Source organism: Gekko japonicus, unplaced genomic scaffold (assembly GCF_001447785.1).
Source record: "Gekko japonicus isolate JY-2015 unplaced genomic scaffold, Gekko_japonicus_V1.1 scaffold25, whole genome shotgun sequence".
NCBI lineage: Eukaryota > Metazoa > Chordata > Lepidosauria > Squamata > Gekkonidae > Gekko > Gekko japonicus.
The window spans coordinates 828,915-851,161 of record NW_015171502.1 but is presented as its reverse complement, the minus strand read 5'-3'; the positions used below and the strand labels follow the sequence as shown (position 1 = coordinate 851,161).

At 51.4% G+C, this 22,247-nt stretch overlaps 1 protein-coding gene across 3 annotated transcripts in view; it reads left to right on the top strand.

The window, feature by feature from the left end:
* ADAR (adenosine deaminase, RNA-specific) overlaps positions 1 to 22,247 on the top strand; it is a 68,616-nt gene that overhangs the window by 23,069 nt on the left and 23,300 nt on the right. For 2 of the 3 annotated variants that reach the window (XM_015419114.1, XM_015419115.1), the window contains exons 2-4: positions 8,087 to 9,689; positions 16,848 to 17,058; positions 20,506 to 20,666. In XM_015419114.1, coding sequence (XP_015274600.1) covers positions 8,182 to 9,689; positions 16,848 to 17,058; positions 20,506 to 20,666 — 1,880 coding nt within the window. In that variant the 5' untranslated portion in view covers positions 8,087 to 8,181. Of the gene's footprint in view, positions 1 to 3,671; positions 3,718 to 8,086; positions 9,690 to 16,847; positions 17,059 to 20,505; positions 20,667 to 22,247 lie in introns of those variants that run through there. The other variant, XM_015419113.1, reaches the window with a different exon arrangement.

Below are 22,247 nucleotides of genomic sequence, written 5' to 3'. Positions count from 1 at the left end.
GCCACAAATTTTGCCCGTCTGTAAGGTGCTACCAGACTCTTGCTCTTTTCTGCTGCTCCGGACAGCCAAACACGGCTACCCGCCTTGTAATAGTAAGTTAGTTAATTACTGAGTCTGTATAATTTCAATTCCTGCAAGATGATAGCAGGGCCCGTGTCCTGTTTCAGCGGAGAAAACTAACCCCTGGACCCGCCGCAGCGTGCCAGGATCGCTTGGCAAACACATTTACTGAAAGGAGGAAGTCCGGAAAGGCAGATCTGCAGAATTAATAACAGCGAGAGGTTCACTGGAGGACCCCAACTTGGATGGATTTCTCAACAGTAGTAACTCCCTGCTGTCGATCAGTTTCAAGCACCGAAGTTGGTAGAGACCTGCCACTATCAGAGACCCGCGGGGTCTCGCGCTATGGATGCAGGGAGGAAGCGCGAGAGCCTGTGATTATCTCACCATGTTTTGAGGGCAGTGGGTGGGTAAGCGTCCCCTCGAAGCCCCTGGTTTCCAAAACTGTGAACTCTGAACAAGGGACTTCGAGGTGTTACGCCAACTGCTTTATTTACAGCAGAGGCTAACTAAATTTTAATGTGAGTCCTGGCCAGCTATACCAAGGTCGGGTCTGAACCCAGAGTTCCAGTAATGGAGATCACATGGGTGTTTTTCCAAAACAAATAATTTTTTTACTGAAGGATATCAAAGTCACACATACAAAAACATCAGTCTCACTTCACATACGTTCAAGTGGCTAAGGTAAAGGTAAAGGTTCCCTTGCTCGAAAGCCAGTCGAATCCGACTCTAGGGTTGCGGTGTTCATCTCCGTTTCAAAGCCGAAGAGCCAGCGCTGTCTGAAGACATTTCCGTGGTCATGTGGCCGGCATGACTAAACACCAAGGCGCATGGAACGCTGTTACCTTCCCACTGAAGTGGTACCTATTGATCTACTTGCAATTTCTTGCTTTCGAACTGCTAGGTTGGCAGGAGCTGGAATTAGAGACGGGAGCTCACTCCATCATGCGGCACACTCAGGTCTCGAACTGCTAAACTACCGACCTTCCACAGCCCGCAGTTCAGCGTCTTAACCACTTGAGCCACCGCAGCTCCTCACGTGGCTAACCCAGCACCTAAAGCATGGTCTTTGCGTTTTAAAACCTGCAATCCCACCTGTTTACAAGTCCATCCCATAAATTCCCTGATTGGTGCATGTAGAAAAGGGGCAGGTATTCTATGGAAACTGAGATGAGCCACCGCAACCCTAGAGTCGGATTCGACTGGCTTTCGAGCAAGGGAACCTTTACCTTTACCTATTCTATGGAATACCATTTGGCCATGTGTAAAGTCTCAGCTTCAGGACATCTCTTTGAAGTACAGATGAATCTTGGCTTTCCCAAGCCTCCAAGATATCATCAACAGGAAACAGCAATTCAGATGCATATCAGGTCCCTGTCCTGCGTGACAACCAGTCTCTTCAGTAATGGGGGAAATTTCCTCCTCCTTGTTTGTTGTTCTGCTCACAATGGCTAACATGTGCTTCTTCTTCCCATGATCCTTTGAGCTGAATGTGTGCAAGCTATATTAACATAAAATGCAGGCAAGTGTTCCCTATGTGAAATCTCTCTCTCACAGTAGGTGATGCAAACAGCTTCCTTTAGGCTCATGGTATACAGATGTGTGTAGCCGATATAAGACCATAAATTAGTCCATTTCCCAACAGAGGGGACACTTACCCATCCACTGCCCTCAAAACCCGAGATAACCGTTCTGACCAGTCGGCTGCCAGTCCCTCCCGCTGCCTCCAAGAGGCATCTGGGCAGCCAGTCACTGCATCATCCCCGGGGGTCAGGGCTTCCCGCCCGGTCTTAGTACGCCCACATAACATCTGTGGCACCCTGGCGCTGACCCGCTGGGTCTCCTGCCATCACCCCGCCGGTGTCTCGTTTTGCACCTGGAGAGGCAAGCGCGTTATCCGAGCCTGTTAACCAATACCCGGGGAGGAAAGGTTATGCCGCCAGCCTACGTGAGCCCGCCCTTGACCTGGTTTGAAAACTCCTGCCTCTGCAAAGGCTCTGGGTGCTGGGTTGGCCAGCGGCTGCACCCGGCTCTGCCATCTGTCTGGGACCCGTAGATCCCAAATGACGTGGTGGGGGGTGGGGGTGGAAGAGACGGTTAGAGAGGGAGATCGGTTTTCATCCACACTGGGCTCCGTCATCTCTTGGCCACGTTCAATGACAACCCACCTTGTGTAGTCATGCATGTAGCGGAGGTAGGATCCTGTAGATAGGGTGTGTGCTTTCTGAACCGAAGCCGGTGGCGTATTTCATTCTCGGACTCAAATAGATTTACTTTCCGAGTAGGTGCGTGTGAATGAACGCCCCGCCCCACACGATCTGGGCACGGCCAGGCGAGCAGACGTCTCCAGCCTCTGGCACATTGGGCTACTCAGTTGTACCCGAGGCAGGGACACGGCACGGTTACCTGCCGCCAGGGGAGCCCCATTAGAAGGTGAGTGTGGAGCAGGGACTCATCCAGGGGCACAGCAGGCAGCCTCTTGGGCTCAAAGGAGCCTTCAGTCGGAATCCGGGTTGGAAGGCCGAAAAATTGTATGCAGCAGAGAGCCAGTGCTTCATTTGAAGCAATGTTGGAGGCTGTTTGGCATGGAAACCTCAGGCAACCTTAGGTAATAGCGGGAGGGGGGGAGGGGCCCAGAAGCAAGCGAACGGCAGCAAAATCAACTCTGCTTGGTGTAGCGGTTATGAGCGCGGACTCTAATCTGGGAGAACCGGGTTTGATTCCTCACTCCTCCACATGCAGATGCTGGTATGACCTTGGGTCAGTCACAAGTTCTCTCAAGAGCTGTTCTCTCAAGGGCAGTTCTCGAACGAACTCTCTCAGCCCCACCTCTACCTCACAGGGTGTCTGTTGTGGGGAGGGGAAGGGAAAGGAGAGTGTAAGTCTGTCTGAGACTCCGAGTGAAGGGCGGGGTTATAAATCCAATTTCCTCTTCTGCTGCTGCATGGTCTTTTAGGAGGCGGTGTCTGTCTTGCAGGCGATCTGTCCCCCCCCCCCCCCTTCCCGAACGCCGATGGTGGCAAAGATTTTGGGGAAAGGTTGTTTTAGCTGTCTTGGATTTTCAGGGGATCCAAAACTCTCCCTTCCTCCCCATACATGGGGGGGGGGGGGGGGGATTCTGTGAGGATTCTGATCAAGACCAGAAGGGTGTGTGTGTGTGTTAAAGTCCCTTTTTGTACCTGTGCCCGCTGTCTCTGGCCCAAAGCCTTCCCAGTTTCCTGGCTGACCTCTGGGGCGGATGGTTTCCCTTTTGGCCCCGCCCACTCCATCTGAATCTGAAACGTGAAACCCAGGCATGGAGAAAGAAGGGAGGCTGGGCTGCCAGGGAATTGAAAGCGAAACCTATCATCTCGGGCCCCTGTTAGGTGGCTAAGAGCTGGGTGGCGGCAGCCCGTGGGGAGGGGAGGGGAGGGGTGGTTATCTGACAGGAGGAGCTCTAGCCGAGCATCTCCCCCCCCCCCTTTCTGCTTCCAGGTCGCTCGGAAGGAGTCCTCCCGTTGCTCATAGTCCCGGTGGGGGTGGGGGGAGTGGTCCAAGATCTTAAAACTCTCAGGTCGGGAGCAAGAGGCTCTCCCTCCCTCCCTCCCTCCCTCCCTCCCTCTTGGTCCCTCGCAATCACTACAATGCCCCCTTCTTACTGGGGTGGAAAGAAGAGAGGTAAGTGCAACTGACCGAAGTTCTCCCCCCCCCCCCTCTTCCCACCCGCCTTACAGCCAGGCGGCTTTCCCTTTCTCCCTCCTCCTGTTTTGTTTAAGTTTGTTCCTAAGGCGGCTGGACGGAAAAACTCAGCCCCAGGACCTTCCGAGCAAATGGGGGGGGGGGGCTTGAGGTTCGGTTCAAGGGGTGGCTGGGTTGAATGGCAGGGGTCCACAGGTCCCCCACGGCCACCAGCGGGGGTCGGGAGGGGTAGGGTCGCCAGATCCAGTTTGGGAAAGTTTTGGAGATTTGGAAAAGGTCGCCAGAGGACCTTCAGCGGTTTACGATGCCCTAGAGTCCACCTTCCGAAGCAGCCATTTTTCTCCAGGGGAGTTGATCTCTGTAGTCTGGAGATGAGCTGTAACTGCAGGGGATCCCCAGGTCCCACCTGGAGACTGGCATCCCTGCAAGGGCTTATGTGGCTGGCCGAGCCACCCGCCTCTGTAATGGATCTCCGGCAGTGCTGCTTGGAGACCCAGGCCGGGTTCCGGGCTAGGTGCCAGCGGGGCTCGGGCCAGTGTTGATGTAAATGGGCCTTTGCTCCACGATTGTGGGCTCGAAAATGGAACGCCTGGTTCCTTCGCCGCGAACCATAGCTGAAAATATCCAGGATGCCTGGGCCATGAGTATTCTCAGCGTTTGGTGGCATAGTTTCGATCCCGGCTTTCGCGTGTTTTTTCTCAGCTGGGCACTGCGGGTATGCCTTGGTTTCTTAGGGGGAGTTTAGAGTTGGGGTAGGAGCGCCCAAAGATCAGTAGTCACGAAACTTGCTGAACGACTTGCGCCCAGCGACAGGTCCTTTCCCTTACCTATAGCATGGGGCTGTTTGTACGAATAAATTGGGAAGGGAGGAAACCACGTATGGGGAAATGGCACCAAATCCCAGGTATTAGGGTGAAAAATAAAATCCCCACCTGGTTTTGTGTATGCTGGGTTTGCACTCTGTGAATGCTCAGGGTTTAAGCTCAAACTAGCAGTCTGATCAAAAAGAAAGGAACAGTCCTCCCCCCTCCAGTTCCCCTTTCTCAGTTCCTTCTAACGTCCCTGCTGCTGAGTTTGGTGGAGTGTGACAGACATCACCCCCAGACGCCTGTGTCTCAGCCCCCCTTTCCCCAATCTCAAAAAGCCTATATTGGAATAAATCTTTTGAGTCCAGTGGCACCTTTAAGACGCTGAACTGCAGGCTGTGGAAGGTCGGTAGTTCAGCAGTTCGAGACCCGGGTGCCGCATGATGGAGTGAGCTCCCGTCTCTAGTTCCAGCTCCTGCCAACCTAGCAGTTCGAAAGCAAGAAATTGCAAGTAGATAAATAGGTACCACTTCAGTGGGAAGGGAACAGCGTTCCGTGCACCTTGGTGTTTAGTCATGCCGGCCACATGACCATGGAAATGTCTTCCGACAGCGCTGGCTCTTTGGCTTTGAAACGGAGATGAGCACCGCAACCCTAGAGTCGGAATCGACTGGCTTTCGAGCAAGGGAACCTTTACCTTTACCTTTATAAGCTTTCATGTACTTGTAAGCCTTGAAGGGGCCACTGGGCTTTTATTTGGGTGGCGTAACTGTTCTTTCGGCATTGCGTTCAGCCCAAGAGGGTAAAAGAGAGCCCGGAGAGGTGTGGCCTCAAAGCCTGTGAGCCCTGGGGCTAGTTACTACTGTAAGGATCTGGGGGGGGGGGTTCCCCCCTTCTCTTCCTGGCAGATTTACAGAGGGTCTGTGTACGAATAAATTGGGAAGGGAGGAAACCACGTATGGGGAAATGGCACCAAATCCCAGGTATTAGGGTGAAAAATAAAATCCCCACCTGGTTTTGTGTATGCTGGGTTTGCACTCTGTGAATGCTCAGGGTTTAAGCTCAAACCTGAGTGGTCTGTGGGAGGACGACAGGCTTTCGGGGAGAGGGACAGACGTGGTGAGCAATGCTCCCTCTAAGCTGCGGAGTCTTATGAGCAAAAGTTCTACATTGTGAGCTTACCAGCATTAAAGTTGTGAGTGAACAGTTTGGCTGCTGCATAATTTGGTTTGCTCTGGAGCCCTCCTTCCTGAGCAAAGACAAGAAATGTGTGAGCTGGAGGCGAAAAGAACCTGAGCTAGCTCACACTGACTCAGCTTAGAGGGAACACTGGTGGTGAGGCTTTGCGGGGTCTCTGGAGGAAGCACACACGGGGACGTGGTGTTAAGAGAGGCAGCCAGTCAGATAGGGAAGGAAGGTAGGCCTGAAATGTAAAGAGCCCGAAGAACAAACTGGACCCAAAAAGATTTTCCCCAGTTGAATAAATAACTTACTGGGTTTTGTGTGTGTGTGTGTGTGTGTGTGTGTGTTTGAGAGAGAGATGTAAAGAATTTAAGAAGGACAGGAAGGGAGATGGGTAAAGATGGAACGGCAAAGGGCACAAGGAGCTAGTTTCCTGTAGTCTGGGAAGGGACACTAATTGGGAGTCAGTTTGGTGCAGTGGTTAGGAGTGTGGACTCTAATCTGGGAGAACTGGGTTTGATTCCCCACTCTTCAACGTGCAGCGGCTGGCATGACCTTGGGTCAGTCACAAGTTCTTTCGGAGCTGTTCTCTCAAGGGCAGTCCTCAAGAGAGCTCTCTCAGCCCCACTTACCTCACAGGGTGTCTGTTGTAGGGAAGGGAAGGGAAAGGAGACTGTAAGTCGCTCTGAGACTCCTTTGGGTAGTGAAGGGCGGGATATAAATCCAATCTCTCCTTCTAAGCAAAGGAGTCCTGCCTTATCCACTGATCCTTCCACCCAGATATTCGCACTAAGATCAAGCCCATCTTCAGGGTGGTGTCTTCTCTCTTTATGTACTATAAGTATAACTCCCCGTTAACAAACAACAACTGAGATTGATAGGTAAAAGGTAAAGGTTCCCTTACTCGAAAGCCAGTCGAGTCCGACTCTAGGGTTGTGGTGCTCATCTCCGTTTCAAGGCCGAAGAGCCAGAGCTGTCCGAAGACGTTTCCGTGGTCATGTGGCCGGCATGACTAAACACCAAGGCGCACGGAACGCTGTTACCTTCCCACCAAAGTGGTACCTATTTATCTACTTGCAATTTCTTGCTTTCCAACTGCTAGGTTGGCAGGAGCTGGAACTAGAGATGGGAGCTCACTCCGTCATGCGGCAACCCAGGTCTCTAACAGCTGAACTACTGACCTTCCACAGCCTGCAGTTCAGCGTCTTAACCACTTGAGCCACCGCAGTTGATAGGACTCTGTATTAAATGCCATAGTTGACGTCAATGTTCTCTCTAAGCCGTGGAGTCCTGTGAACAAAAATTCTACTTTGGGAGCTACTGGCATGAGAGTTGTGAGCGAGCGATTTGGCTACGGCATAAATTAGCTTGCTCTGGAGCAATCCTTCCTGAGCTAAGACAAAAATATATGAGCGACAGGCTAAAAAACTGTGAGCTGGCTCACACTAACTCAGCTTGGAGGGAACACTGGTTGACGGCACTGAGAGATTGGCCCTATGTGCGTTTCCAGCGTCACCATCCTCAGGGAGGAGAGGAGGAGGAGGAGATTGGATTTATACCCCGCCCTTCACTACCCAAAGGTGTCTCAGAGCGGCTTACAAACTCCTTTCCCTCCCCCTCCCCACAACAGACACCCTGGGAGGTAGGTGGGGCTGAGAGAGCTCTTGACAGAAACTGCTCTTTTTCAAGAACAGCTGTGCCAGAGTTATGGCTTGCCCAAGGTCATCCAGCCAGGTACTAGTGGGGAATCAAACTCAGTTCTCCCAGATTACAGTCCGCGCACTTAACCACTACACCAAACTGGCTCTCCTTGTCCCTTAACAAACTGCTTGGCCTGCATAAGCACCCTATAGCCCATCTCTGAGCGAGGGACACAGACTTGGCCCTTCCATGATCTAGGTAGGGTGACTATAATTCTCCCCATTGGCAAGGCCGCTCAAAGCTGGGCTGTTCCCTCTTCTAGGGAAGGCTGCAGAATGTCCGGACACCTGTTGGAAAGATGGCAGGAGGAAAGGAGCATCGCATTTGCTCCTGTCTGTTCGTTGCCTGGCAAAGTTCCAATCAATTTGAACTTACCTTGAAGGAGAAGCCGCACCAGTTCGGTCCTGGGGGGGGCTCCTCCTCGTCCCCAGAGCCTCTGAGAGCAGCATTTTAGTCTCTGAAGAAGAAAAGAGGTGTCCGCATCGTCAGCGTGGGTCTCTCAGCCACGAGCTCGCTGCTCTGTCACTAGGGAAGTCCTTGCCGCTTGGTGCCATCTTGGAACCGATAGAGAGGCTGGTCAAGTGTGGCAGCTGGGGCTGTACGGAGCATGTAACCCATGTCTGAAACATGCCTAACTCTCTTTGTGTCTTTTCTTCCAGGTCGTGGCTCAGCAGCACCCGCAGGAGCAACTCACGGCTCTTTCTCCGCCGGCGCGCGAGTGCCCCCTTTCTCCCTCGCGCCCCAGCAGCACGCTATGAGCAGAGGTGTCTCTCAAAGCAGAGGTTCATATCAGGCACTCCCCAAACCCAACGGCCACCCTCACCCAGCTTTCTTCAACGGCCCTCTTTCCCCGCTGGCAGGAGGCCTCACCGATTTCCAGAGGCAACAGGTCCTCTTCCTTAAGGGGCAGCTGCATGAAGCCCCGCTGTGGCAGTGCCAGGAGCAGAGACCCCAGGCGTTTCAAGGCTACCGCGCAGGTCCCAGACCCTCCAGCCCACCCGCTCCCCCGGGCTTCTGCAACGACTGCCACGGCACAGTCAGAAGGCCTCCGTATAACAGTCTGAAGGAGCCGAGCCAGCATTTCCAACCTCTGCCACGCCACAGCAGCAGGAACTTCGCGGGCAAGCTTGATGGGGTCGTGTCTCGGTTCCAGGAGCTGACTGTTACCAGCCCGGAGGTTGAGCAGCGGCTGCTAGAAATCTTACGGCAGCTGGAGCCCGGGGTCACCGAAAGCGCCCGCCAACTCGCCCATAAGCTCCACATCAAAAAGAAGGAGGTCAACCACCACCTCTACAGGCTCCTGAAACAAGGGAAGCTGTGCAGAATTGGGGAGCTCCCCCCTCTGTGGAGATTGGCTGATAGCCCTAACCCCCGGGGCGCAGCTAGAGAAGACCCTCGCGCCAGCCAGGGGATTCTGTGCAGACCTCCGGCCGCCGGGTCCCCCGAGCAGAGCTCCGCCACTGATTCGGAAGACGATTCCGATCTGCCCGTCATGGCCGAGGCCAAGGAGAAGATCTGCAACTACCTGTTCAGCGTCCAGGAGTCCATCACAGCGCTCAACCTTGCCAAAAACATTGGCTTGTCCAGGGCCAAGGAGGTGAACTCTGCCCTCAATGCCCTGGAGAAGGCCGGAGATGTGTGCAAGGAGAACACCTTCCCCCCAAAGTGGTCCCTCACCGACAGCAAACGTAAGTCCATGCAGCACAAGCTGAAGGCCATGGAGGTCCGGGAAACGGCCTCGCCCGTCCCGGATCCGGTCCCGGAGGCTCCAGCCCCCGCCGCAAACCAAGAGCCGCCTGCAACTGTGCCAACTCCTCCTCTTCCTTCTCCTCCTCCTCCTCCTCCTCCACTGCAGGAGGGCGAGGCAGAGAAAGTTGAGAACGGGCAGCAGCTGTCCGAGCCGGCGGAGCCGCCGGGAGATGGTTCTGCTCACCGGTACGGCCCCCCTCGCAAGAGAGCCAGGTACCAGTGGTTCCACAATTACGACGACTACTTCGAGAACGGCAAGTGGGCCACGGACGACATCCCGGAGGACCTGAATGCCATCGGCAACCAAGACGCGTCGCGTTGCATCATGGAGTCCCCCCTGTCCCCCAGCTACACGGCTCAGTTCGACACGGCTTTCCTCAGCACCCCTCTGGAGAAGCTCATGGCCTGCCAGCAGAAGAACCCCGTGAGCGGCTTGATCGAGTACACCCAGTACACGTACCAGCACTGCGAATTTGTCCTGCTGAAGCAGAGCGGGCCGTCGCACGAACCGAGGTAAGGGCAGATCTCAGGGACCTTGGGGGGGGTGGGGAGGCTTGCTTTGGAAGAAGTTCTCTGACCCTTTCCGTCGTCTTGTGTAACACTGCTGAGGTGATTACGTAGCCATCTCCCGTCAAGTAACCGTAGAAGTACGTTCCACTGTCCTGGGAGTGTCTCCGTTTAGATTACCAGCTCGTTTCGGTAGTGACTTTTGCTTCTCATACTAGGTAAAGTGCTGGATTAACAGTGGCTTTAATGGACGGTATAGGGCAGGGATGGCGAACCTTTTAGAGACGGAGTGCCCAAACTGCGACCCAAAACCCACTTATTTATCGCAAAGTGCCAACACGGCCATTTATCCTGAATACTGAGGTTTTACTTTAGAAAAAACAACTCATACATTTACTTAAGATGATCCAAACAAAGTAAGGAAAGCAATCCCAAATGCTTTCATTTACTTAAAATTATTTGGCAGAGAATTCGACACTTTCATGATGGTCTGGGCCTGGCTGGGCCGATGGCACGCGTGCCCACAGAGAGGGCTCTGAGTGCCACCCCTGGCACCCGTGCCATAGGTTCGCCACCACTGGTATAGGGCTTTCTGTGCCAGGGGGCAGGCATAGGTCGAGTGGGCAGGTGAGTTGGAGAGGGAAAAGTGAGCCCCGAGAAAAGGAAGTCCTGTTGACTCCCCGAGTTCAGGCAAACCGCGAGAGGGAGAGCAGGAAGGGATGAGCCAGTTCTCTGCTCATGTCCCTTTCTTATATGCCCAGGGTAATGCCAATCACCAGTTTGTGGAATTTTCCTCCAGGCCAGATGGGCCCAGGGACCCTGGAGGTCTTTTGCCATCCTCTGAGCATAGAACAAAGGTCAAGAGGGGGGCAGTGAATTTTCCTGCATCGTGCAGGGGGTTGGACTAGATGATCCTTTGGGTCCTTTCCAGCTCCATGTTTCTATGTTTTGGGGGGTTGTTGGGGGCTTATTTCCTCGCCCAGATAGTGTACACCTCAGAACTAAGAATGAAGCCGCGGGGAAATTTGTTAATCCGGCCACTCTCTCTGCCTGTCTGTGCACCCCCGGCATGAGCGTTATGCGTGAGCAGGCAGAGTTGTAAAGCTTGGTATGGGCTGCTAACTTTTGTGGATTCCACACACAAACACACACATAGGCGTGCACACATTTGCTCCAGCTGCTTCTTTGGAGTTTTTTTGAGCTGGCCGTCAGTTTCTCCCACCCAAATCTGGAAAGGGCTCCTTGGAGAGAGAAAAACCGTGTGAAGGAGAAGAAGGAGAAAGCTGGAGCAAGAATGAATGAATGAGAATCCAATCCCCTGTAGGGGCTGCGAGGGGAAAGGGCCTGCCCTCTGGGTGTTCAGTAGCTTAGAAAATATATTCTCCCCACAAGTCCCTTGTTTTCCTGGAGTCATCCTGTTCTCAGCAGCAGGCATCTGTTGTCTTACGCAGAAGACCTGGAGCGTCCCCCATCTGCCACTTAGAACAGCCAGGGGATTTGGGTTTTATTTCCTATAGGCTCGCTTGGTGGCTCCTTAGAGACACTGTTAAGAAACACACGCAGTCTCTCGCTGTGTTTGTTCCCCCCCCCCTTTTCCAAGCATTGTGCATGGAGGGCTGTGGCTCATTGGTTAGAGCATCTGCTTGGCACGCAGAAGGTCCCAGGTTCAATCCCCGGCATCTCCAGTTAAAAAGGACCAGGCAGTGGGTGATGGGAAAGACCCCTGCCTGAGACCCTGGAGAGCCATAGGGAGGGGCTGTGGCTCAGTGGAAGAGCATCTGCTTGGCATGCAGAAGGTCCCAGGTTCAATCCCCGGCATCTCGAGTTGTAAAGGACCAGGCTTTTAGGAGATGGGGAAGACCTCTGCCTGAGACCCTGGAGAGCCGCTGCCAGTCTGAGTAGACAGTCCTGACTTTGATGGACCGAGGGTCTGATTCAGTATAAGGCAGGTTCATGTGTTCCTGTGTTTCACTGGCCAAAAGCCCCGGGTGCACCACTCAGTGGTACATCAGTCGACTCACTAGATAGGAAAATTGGCCTGGTTCCCACCCCATCTCAGACCAGCATGAAAAGCAGATCCGTTCTTTGCACAAGGCACAGAAAAAGGAGAAGCTCTGAAACACAGAGGAAATACTTCTTTACAGAGGGAGTGTTTAAAACGTGTAGTTCGATGCCAGAGGATGTAATGATGGCCACGGGCACAGACAGCCTTTAAATAGATTCACAGAGGAGAGGTCTGTCAGTGGCCACTAGCCATGGTGATTGAAGGGAACCTCCGCATTCAGAGGCACTAAACCTCTGAATCGCAGAGCCAGGAGGCAACACCAGGGAAAGGCCTCGGCCTCTCTGCCCTGTTGTGGGCCCTCCAGAGGAACTGATTGACGCCACCGTGTGAGACAGGAATGCTGGACTAGATGGACCTTCACTGGTCTGACCCAGCACGGCTCTTCTGATGTTCTTATGAGGGGAAGGCCTCGGCCTCTCTGCCCTGTGGTTGGCCCTCCAGAGGAACTGGTTGAGGCCACTGTGTGAGACGGGATGCCGGACTAGATGGACCCTCACTGGTCTGACCCAGCAGGGCTCTTCTGAAGTTCTTATGAGGGGAAGGCCTCGGCCTCTCTGCCCTGTTGTGGGCCCTCTAGAGGAACTGGTTGAGGCCACTGTGTGAGGCAGGAGGCTGGACTAGATGGGCCCTCACTGGTCTGACCCAGCAGGGCTCTTCTGATGTTCTTATGAGGGGAAGGCCTCGGCCTCTCTGCCCTGTTGCTGGCCCTCCAGAGGAACTGGTTGAGGCCACTGTGAGAGACAGGATGCCGGACTAGAGGGACCCTCACTGGTCTGACCTAGCAGGGCTGTTCTGATGTTCTTTTGAGGGGAAGGTACTACGGCAATTGCTTTATTTACAGCAGATGGCTAACTAAATTTAACGTGAGCTCTTGCCAACTTTTACGGAGGTTGTGTCTACCCACAGATCCCCAGTGATGGAGACGAGACTGGTGTTTTTTCCAAAAAACAAATTGTCTTTTTACTGAGCAATATCAAAATCACATACACTCAAAATCAGTCTCACATTCTCATACACTCAAGGTTCCTTTAGATTTACAGAAAGATATCAAAATAGTTTAGTTACTTAGGAGGTGGGTAGGTACACGGTTTAATACTTGCCTGTTCTTGGAGTCTTGTTTGTTGCAATGAAAACTTGAAGGGTAAGAATAATATGTACTGGGGTTTCTAAATACACACTTGCTAGAACCAGCCAGCTAAGCGTGGACCTCTTTGGCTGCAGTCCAAGAGATCAAAGAATGGGGACAAAGGGTTGTTTTATAGAAAGCTGTAAGTTAGGGGATGAAAGCATGGAAGAGGGCGAAGAGGGGAGGCGGCTAGCAAAGGACCAGGCGCGTGGTCCCTGCATTTTATAGTGAAATCTTTGGGATGGTTGGCAACCTTCGCCATTCTGGATCCACCTGACTATAAGTCCGTCCCATTGTTACATCTCATTGGTGCATGCAAGAAAGGGCACTACCTTTAAGGGTTAGACAATATTTGAAACTCTAGACTCTAACTCAGAACCGGCCATCTGGTCAGGTGTGAAAGTTGGCAGTCACCATTCTCCCTGATGTGCAGATGAATCTCGCTTTCCCATGCCATCAAAGTCCGATCTTCCAGGAAATGGCAATTCAGATTTAGATTCCCTTCCATGGGTTACTGACGTTGGGGTCCCTTTGGCGATGGAGGATTGCTTGCGCTTTTTAAGCTGTGGTTTGTGCTAACAATGGCTGTACTTCTTCTTCTCCCCTCAGGCCAGGCTTAGGAGCTGTATCACAAGCTTCATTTGCATGAAATGCAGGCAAAGGCCTTCTATGTGGAATCCCTCTCACAACAGGCGATGCAAACAGTGTTCCCTGAGCCTAGGGTGTATGTGTGCACACTTTATATAGTATGTCATCAGCTATCAGTTCACAAGAACGGAAATATAAGTTCATTTCTCAACAAAGGCCTCGGCCTCTCTGCCCTGCTGTTGGCCCTCCAGAGGAACTGGTTGAAGCCACTGTGTGAGACGGGATGCCGAACTAGATGGACCCTCACTGGTCTGATCCAGCAGGGCTCTTCTGATGTTCTCATGAGGGGAAGGCCTCGGCCTCTCTGCCCTGTGGTTGGCCCTGCAGAGGAACTGGCTGAGGCCACTGTGTGAGACGGGATGCTGGACTAGATGGACCCTCACTGGTCTGGTCCAGCAGGGCTCTTCTGATGTTCTTGTGAGGGGAAGGCCTCGACCTCTCTGCCCTGTGGTTGCCCTCCAGAGGAACAGGTTGAGGCCACCATGTGAGACAGGATGCTGGACTAAGATGGACCCTCACTGGTCTGACCCAGCAGGGCTCTTCTGATGTTGATGGGTTCTTAGAAACCCTTGAAAGGCCTTGGGTGCAGCAAACCTGGTTTCAGACTTATCAGAACAAACCTGAGATCCCTTGGAATCTTACTGGAGTTTCCTGATCAGAGATGAGGCCTCCTTTGAAAGACAGCTTGCCAGACCAATGGACCATCAAGTCCAGCATCCTGTCTCACACAGTGGCCTCAACAAGTTCCTCTGGAGGGCCAACGACAGGGCAGAGAGGCCGAGGCCTTCCCCTCATAAGAACATCAGAAAAGCCCTGCTGGATCAGACCAATGAGGGTCCATCTCATCCAGCATCCTGTCTCACACGGTGGCCTCTACCAGTTCCTCTGGAGGGCCAACAACAGGGCAGAGAAGCCGAGGCCTTCCCCTCACAAGAACATAAGAAGAGCCCTGCTGGATCAGACCAGTGAGGTTTCATCTAGTCCAGCATCCCGTCTCACACAGTGGTCTCAACCAGTTTCTCTGCATGGCCAACAACAGGGCAGAGAGGCCGAGGCCTTCCTCTCATAAGGACATAATTGGAGCCCTGCTGGATCAGACCAGTGCAGGTCCATCTAGTCCAGCATCCTGCCTCACACAGTGGCCTCAACCAGTTCTTTTGCAGGGCCAACAACAGGGCAGAGAGGCCAAAGCCTGCCTTCTTCAGATATCTGAAGAAGTGTACATGCACACGAAAGTTTATACCCAGAATTAAACTTTGTTGGTCTTAAAGGTGCCACTAGACTCAAACTTTGCTCTGCTGCTTCAGATCAACATGGCTACCCACCTGAATCTATCTGAATGTGGAGGTTCCCCCAAGTCCCCATGGCTAGTAGCCATCGATAGACTTCCCTGGCATGAATCTGTCTAATCCCCTTTTAAAGCCGTTTATTCCTGTGGCCCTCGCTACGTCCTCTTGCTGCAAATTCCACATTTTAATCACTCTCTGTGTAAAGTAGTATTTCCTGTAAATATTTGCTGTTAATTTTCTTTCAATTTCTTTTTCACTTTTGAAATGGTGGCAGGCAACTTCAGTTAAAAAGCCAGCGAATTGTCCCTTGTTTTACGTTATACCTTGTTAGGTTTTTTTTAAAAAAAACCCTGTCGCAAAGTGGACTAATTTTTGTTTGTATAATTAGCGTAAATATCAGACGTGTGGACGATTAAAGCATCTTTGTGTTGTCGCTGTTCTAAATAAATTTAAGACTTTAATTTAAGAGAGCCAGCTTGGTTTAGAGGTTAAGTGCGCGGACTCTAATCTGGGAGAACCGGGTTTGATTCCCCACTCCTCCGCTTGCACCTGGCTGGATGACCTTGGGCAAGCCGTAGTTCTGATAAGAGCTGTTCTTGAAAAAGAGCTGTTTCTGTCAAGAGCTCTCTCAGCCCCACCGACCTCACAGGGTGTCTGTTGTGGGGAGGGGAAGGGAAAGGAGTTTGTAAGCCGCTCTGAGACACCTTTGGGTAGTGAAGGGCAGGGTATTAATCCAATCTCTTCTCTTCTTCTTCTTTTACCTCACAGGGTGTCTGTTGTGGGGAGGGGAAGGGCAAGGAGTTTGCAAGCCGCTCTGAGACACCTTTGGGTAGTGAAGGGCGGGGTATAAACCCAATCTCTTCTTCTTCTTCTACCTCACAAGGGTGTCTGTTGTGGGGAGGGGAAGGGAAAGGAGTTTGTAAGCCACTCTGAGACACCTTTGGGTTGTGAAGGGCGCGGTATAAATCCAATCTCTTCTCCTCCTTCTTCTTCTAAAGATACTTGACTGCCCCCTCTGGATCAGAGACCCATCCCGAATCATTGTTTGCGATTTCCCTAAATGATCAATTTGGGGGGGGGGGGTGTTTGCATCACTTGTGTGGTTGGTAGCTCTGGGTTGGGAAACACCTGGAGGTTTTGGGGGTGAAGCTTGAGGAGGGACCTCAGCTGGGTATAAAGCCTTAGAGTCCACCTTCCAGAGCAGCCATTTTCTCCAAGGAGACCTGTCTCGGTCACCTGGAAAGCTCTTGTAACAGCCGGAGAATCTCCGGGTGCCGCCTGAAGGATTACAACAAACAGGACCATGGTGAGTATCTCACCATGTACAATTAATATTTGTTGGGTTTTATATGCCATGTTTAGAATTCAGTTATTAACAAGCTTACAACAATAACACTACAATATGCGATATAAAGCTTAGCAGTACATACAAAGTAATACAGTACTAGTTACAGACGAACGACGGAGTTCTAGTACACTATCCGTTTGCGTGTCCTTCATCAGGTTTGTCATTCTGTAATTATTTCTTCATTAGAATGAAGTGCTGCAAGCTGCAATGGAGTGTAACATATGCTTAATAACCAAAAACATAAGAATGACTCTAATATACAGAGGAGCATTTTACATTTTATAAACTCACCCATATTTCAAAATGCTAGTCCTTATACATTTTTTGATGTGCGCTACCGCGCTTAGAGTCTAGAAAAAAGCAGACAAAGCACAATATGTATTTCACAATTCTCCAATGATAACACATACCAAAAAAAAAAAAAATTCAAAATAGAACATTTTAAAATTTAGCCAGTCACATTAGAGCTTGCTATAGGAGCTCCCCAGTCACCAGGTTGCTAAATTTTAAAATGTACACGGTGATTTACTGTTTTACTGGCCACCTGGAAGATGGCAACCCTAATTATAGGCTCCCCTGCCAGTCTTTTCCAGCCAGGGCAGGAGAGAGCCGAGAGAAAGCTCACGCTCCCTAACTCCCCCCCCCCCCCCAAAAATCCCCTAATACTCGACGTTTTCCCTCCGTCCAGGTTTAAGTTCCAGGCCGTGATTGACGGCCGTCGGTTCCCGCCAGCGGAAGCAGGCAGCAAAAAGCTGGCCAAGCAGGAGGCGGCCGCCAACGCCATGAAGATCCTCCTCCACGAAGCCGAGAACGAGGGGGAAGACGACCTGGAGCTGCACAAGCCCTTCTACGAGGACACCTCCCTCCACGAGGAGGAGGAGGAGGAAGAGGAGGAGGAGGTGAGGGGCAGCGGGGCGGGAATTCCAGGGTGCGGGGCGGCGATTCCTTCGCAAAAACCCAGGTGGACTCCTCAGGGCAGCAGCTAGACAGGTTCTCTAATGGCTGCTGCCACTCTGGTATGGGTGTCCTCGGGAGGGCCCAAAGCACCCACCCTCCCCCTTGCACAGTACTTTTCCAGTACTTTCCCCTTTATCCGTGACCTAATGAGACGTGAGGACCCAGGCAGAGTAACAAACAGTGTTCCCTCTAAGCTGAGTGAGTGTGAGCTAGCTCACAGTTTTGTAGCCCCCAGCTCACACAGCTTTTTGCCTCAGCTCAGGAAGGACGGCTCCAGAGCAGACTTAATTTACACCGCAGCCAAATCGCTCGCCCGCAGCGTTAATGCCAGTCGCTCACAAAGTAGAATTTTTGCTCGCAAGGCTCCACAGCTTGGAGGGGGCCCTGGTAACAAACTAGTCTTATCAAGGAAATTGAACAGTAACTGTGATTCAAAAACACGCTGGACTCTGGCATCCTGTTGGTTAGAAAACGGATGTGCCGCCTCTCTTGTGACCTGTTTGACACAGTTCGCAAAGTAGAAACTGTGACGTTATAAAGAACAACAAACATTTTAAAAAATCAATGTAAAACCAAGCCCCAAGGGCCCGTGAAGAGGGCATAAGAAGAAGAGATTGGATTTATACCCTGCCCTTCACTTCCCAAAGATATCTCAGAGCAGTTTACAAACTCCTTCCCCTTCCCCTCCCCAAAACAGTTGCAAAAGAAGGACTTTGGCTCTCTGTATAATCGGCTGTCGGTCAGGATCACATTTCCCGCCAAATGCACATTTGGTGGTGTTTGTAGCTTTTAATCTATCAGGTCCCAAACCATAGGAGGTTGGGTGGGCTTAAGGGGCCCTCCTTCCTGCCCCCATCGCGATGGCCGTAAGCGGGTGGCTTTCTTTGTGTTCTGGATCACCCCTGGGTTTCCTTAGAATCGTGTTGAGGATTCTTCATGGAGAGTATGGATAAGGGGGAATAAATCTTCCCCCAAAATCTGTCTTCTCCATCCCCACTGACCTGCCAGTCTCCCCTGCCAGTTTGGTGTCGTGGTTAAGTGCGCGGACTCTGATCTGGGAGAATCTGGGTTTGATTCCCCCACTCCTCCACTTGCACCTGGCTGGATGACCTTGGGCAAGCCATAGTTCTGACAAGAGCTGTTATCTCAAGGTCAGTCCTCGAAAGAGCTCTCTCAGCCCTACCTGCCTCCCAGGGTGTCTGTTGCGGGGAGGGGAAGGGAAAGGCATTTGTAAGCCGCTCTGAGACTCCGCGTGAAGGGCGGGGTATAAATCCAATCTCTTCTCTTCCCCAGAGGAGAGTTCAGGGGAATCTAGGGCACCTGGAGACCAAACCCTACAAAGAAAGGCCGGGGGACTTGAGAATAGTCTAGAGAAGAGGAGGACTATGAGGGGACATGGTGACTCTCTTGAGGTCCTGGAAGGGCTGTCACTTTAGGCAGGGAGATGTTTCTGTTGGCGACTGAGGATAGGACTCATGGTGGTGGGTTTAAATTATGGGCGGAAAGGTGTCGGCTGGATATTAGGGAAGAATCTTTGTTACAGTAGGAGTAGTTCAACCGTGAAACGGGCTGCCTAGGGAGGTAGTGAGCTCCCCCTCACAGTCAGTCCTCAAGCTGCGGCTGGACGAACGCTTGTCAGGGATGCTCTAGGCTGATCCTGCATTGAGCAGGAGGTTGGACTTAGGTGGCCTGTAGGGCCCCTTCCGACTCTATGATTCTGTACACCCTCTTAAGTTGATGCGGGGTATTGTGGGTAGAGATGTAAAATTTCCAAAAATTTTGAAGCTCGAAAAAAAAACCCTGTTTTTTTCCCAGTTTTTTTGGGGGGAAACGGAAATTTTCTGAAAAATTGAAAAAACTGCTACATTAGCATTTCTTTTGTCTTTTCTAGATTGAAACTCATTCTGTTACTTTAGGAACACAAAATATGTATCCAAACTGTTTGTTGTATCCAAACAATTATTACAAACAGAATACCCACCCACATGCAAAAACAAAACTGAAACCTTTTTAGTTTCTTCTGACAATAGCACCTCCCAAAGGAAGAAATGCATCTTGTTCTTGCATTGGAGAGTTCAGTTTGTAACCTAGGACTTACTTGTCCTCAGTGCACAGAAATTAGATCAATCTGATACCAGATAGATATATAGATAGATAGATAGATAGATATATAGATAGATAGATAAAAAAACAAAAAAGGATTCCCCCCCAAATTTTTCCGGTTTTTTTCCGGGCCTTCACATCTCTAGTTGTGGGGTACCTGGCTGGTGTTCCTTAGAATGCTAACAAAAAGGAAGGGAAGGGGGAAGGGGGAAAAGGGGGGGGGGGAGAAAACTCAACCCAAAAAGTTGCTATGGATCCACAAGGGTTAAGCTGACTCAAAATATTACAAAAATGCAAAATTTATTCAGGTGTACACATTTTAAAACTTCGACTCATTAAAAATGTAACATTCAGACATAAAAAAACTTCTCAACATTCATACATAGATGGGTTAGTGCTGTGCAACTGAACCAAACGCGTTTCGGCCCCTCAAAGGGCCTTCCTCAGTGGTCACAATTCCAATTACAAATTTGACATACATTCAAAAAAATTTTTTACATAAGATGTACATATACAGGAGAAGGCCAGATGTTGTTTCCTTCTGTATTGTATGTTATTATTCTATAAGATGGGCCTCCAGTTTAGCCAAATAAAGTCCACCAATAATTCTGGTATCACAAACTTGTGTGAGTTGAATGTATGTCACTCCATCCTGTACAAATTCTGGTGAAACCTTAGAAACCTTAGAAACCAAGAGTGACAATTGCGGACATGTTGTAGAATCCTCTGCGCTGCTGTAGATTTTTGTGTGGCAGGCCAGCCATCATGGAAAGCATTCCCTGAGGGCAGAAAACGTCTCACCTGCTGGTGAGCGGGCTCCAGTATATGATGCTGGCTGGGGAAATGCCCTTTGGGGTAGCAGAGGCACGGAGAGGCTTCAGGCGGCGATCAGCTGGTCGGCTGATCTCCCTGCCTTTTCGGAAGATCGGGGCAACTGGTCTCCCCCCTCAGCCTTTTGCCGTGGGCTGTGCACTGAAAGAGACCCCCCCTTCCCCCCCCTCGAAGGATTATCTGAAGAAGCGAGCTGTGACCCCCCCGAAAGCTCCTACCTTGCCACAAATGTGTTAGTCTTTAAGGTGCTGCTGGACTCTTGCTCTTTTCTAAAGCTGCAGACAGACTTAACACGGCCACCTGTCTTGATCCTTCCCGTCTGTCACTCCGGCGGCAGAAAAGTCCCTCGCCCTGGAGTCCCTCGGAACTAACGTTAATTAAGCCTGGCTTCTGCATCGGTACCGCATTCTTTGGCTTCATTCCTTAAACTCTTTTCTCTCTCTCTTTCTCCCCAGGCAGAGTCCGAGGACCCAGAGCCAGAGCCGTCCTCCATAACGCAACCGTATGCGCCTTCTGTAAAGAACCCGGTCAGCGCGCTGGTGGAGTACGCCCAGAAGTCGGGGAGCGTCTGCGAATTCCAGCTGCTTTCTCAGGAGGGTCCCCCCCATGACCCAAAGTAAGGCTTGGGTTAACGACTTCCTTCCTGGTGTAACATGAGCTTGCCTTGGGGTTTTATGACAAGCAAATGTTTATTTTACTTTTTAAAAGTTAATACCCTGCCCTTCGATCTAGTGATTTTCATAAAGACAACATAGGAACATAAGAGAAGCCATGTTGGATCGGGCCAGTGGCCCATCCGGTCCAGCCCTCTGTGTCACACAGTGGCCAAAACCCAGGTGCCATCAGGAGGCCCACCAGCGTGGCCAGAACTCCAGAAGCCCTCCCACTGTGCCCCCCCCCCAGCACCAAGTACATCAGAGAAGTCATGTTGGATCAGGCCAACGGCCCACCCAGTCCAACCCTCTGACACACAGTGGCCAAAACCCAGGTGCTATCAGAAGGTCCGCCAGCGTGGCCAGAACTCCAGAAGCCCTTCCACACACACACACTCTTGTCCCCCAAGCACGAAGAACATAACGTAAGAGAACATAACAGGATCAGGCCAATGTCCCATCCTATCCAACCCGCTATGTCACATAGTGGCCAAAACCCAGGTGCTGTCAGGCAGTCCACCAGCGGGGCCAGAGCTCCAGAAGCCCTCCCACTGTGCTCCCCCCCCAGCATCAGGGTGATTATAGTTGAGCAAAACTACCAAGATACAAACGGAGCAGAGTACCTGTCTCATCTCTTTGCAGAAGAAAAGGAGCAGGTAGGATGTTGATGATAAAGGATATCCCCACCAAACTGAGACCCAGTTTGGTGTGGTAGTTAGGAGCGCAGACTCTAATCTGGGAGAACCGGGTTTGATTCCCCACTCCTCCAAATGCAGCTGCTGGTGTGACCTTGGGTCAGTTATGGCTCTCTCAGAGCTGTTCTCGCAAGAGCAGTTCTCGAACAAGCTCTCTCAGCCCCACCTGCCTCACCGGGTGTCTGTTGTGGGGAGGGGAAGGGAAAGGAGTTTATAAGCTGCTCTGAGACTCCTTCAGGTAGTGAAGGGTGGGGTATAAATCCAATCTCCTCTTCTTCTTCACCCTTTCCCTCCCTCTTGCATGCAGAGTTTCAATATCTAACAGGGACAGGATCTGAAACCGTTCCCTGTTCTTCCTGGCCCCCCACTCATTGCGAAGAGTGCCTGCTTTTATCTGCCCCTGACCCCACCCCTTCATACGGGTAGCCATATCGTGGCTTCTGCTTCTTGGCCGCAGTGCAAACCGTCGTTTAAATATTTGTAGAGTACTTTTAATATAGAGTGTCGCAAAGAACTTGTGATCACAACAATATTATGGCAATACTTTCTCTCTTTATTGTGGACATGGGAGACAGACGTCCCCGTGGAAAGTGTTACTCTAAAGTAGATTGAGAGGCTCTTGGCTTGGCTTTTGAAAAAGCCTTGAGCGACACGTGATTAGGAAGCTGGCAGATGCGTGAAGCAAGCCTTGAACTGACACCTCATGACCCAAGTGTAATGTGAACTGATCCCTGAAGACATCGGGCTGCAAAAGTGTCTACGTTCTAATGCTCTTTATCTGAAGCACCTCTGTTGGTTTTGGATTGCTTTGGACTGTCTTCATTAACTGAGTGGTTTACATTATTTGAA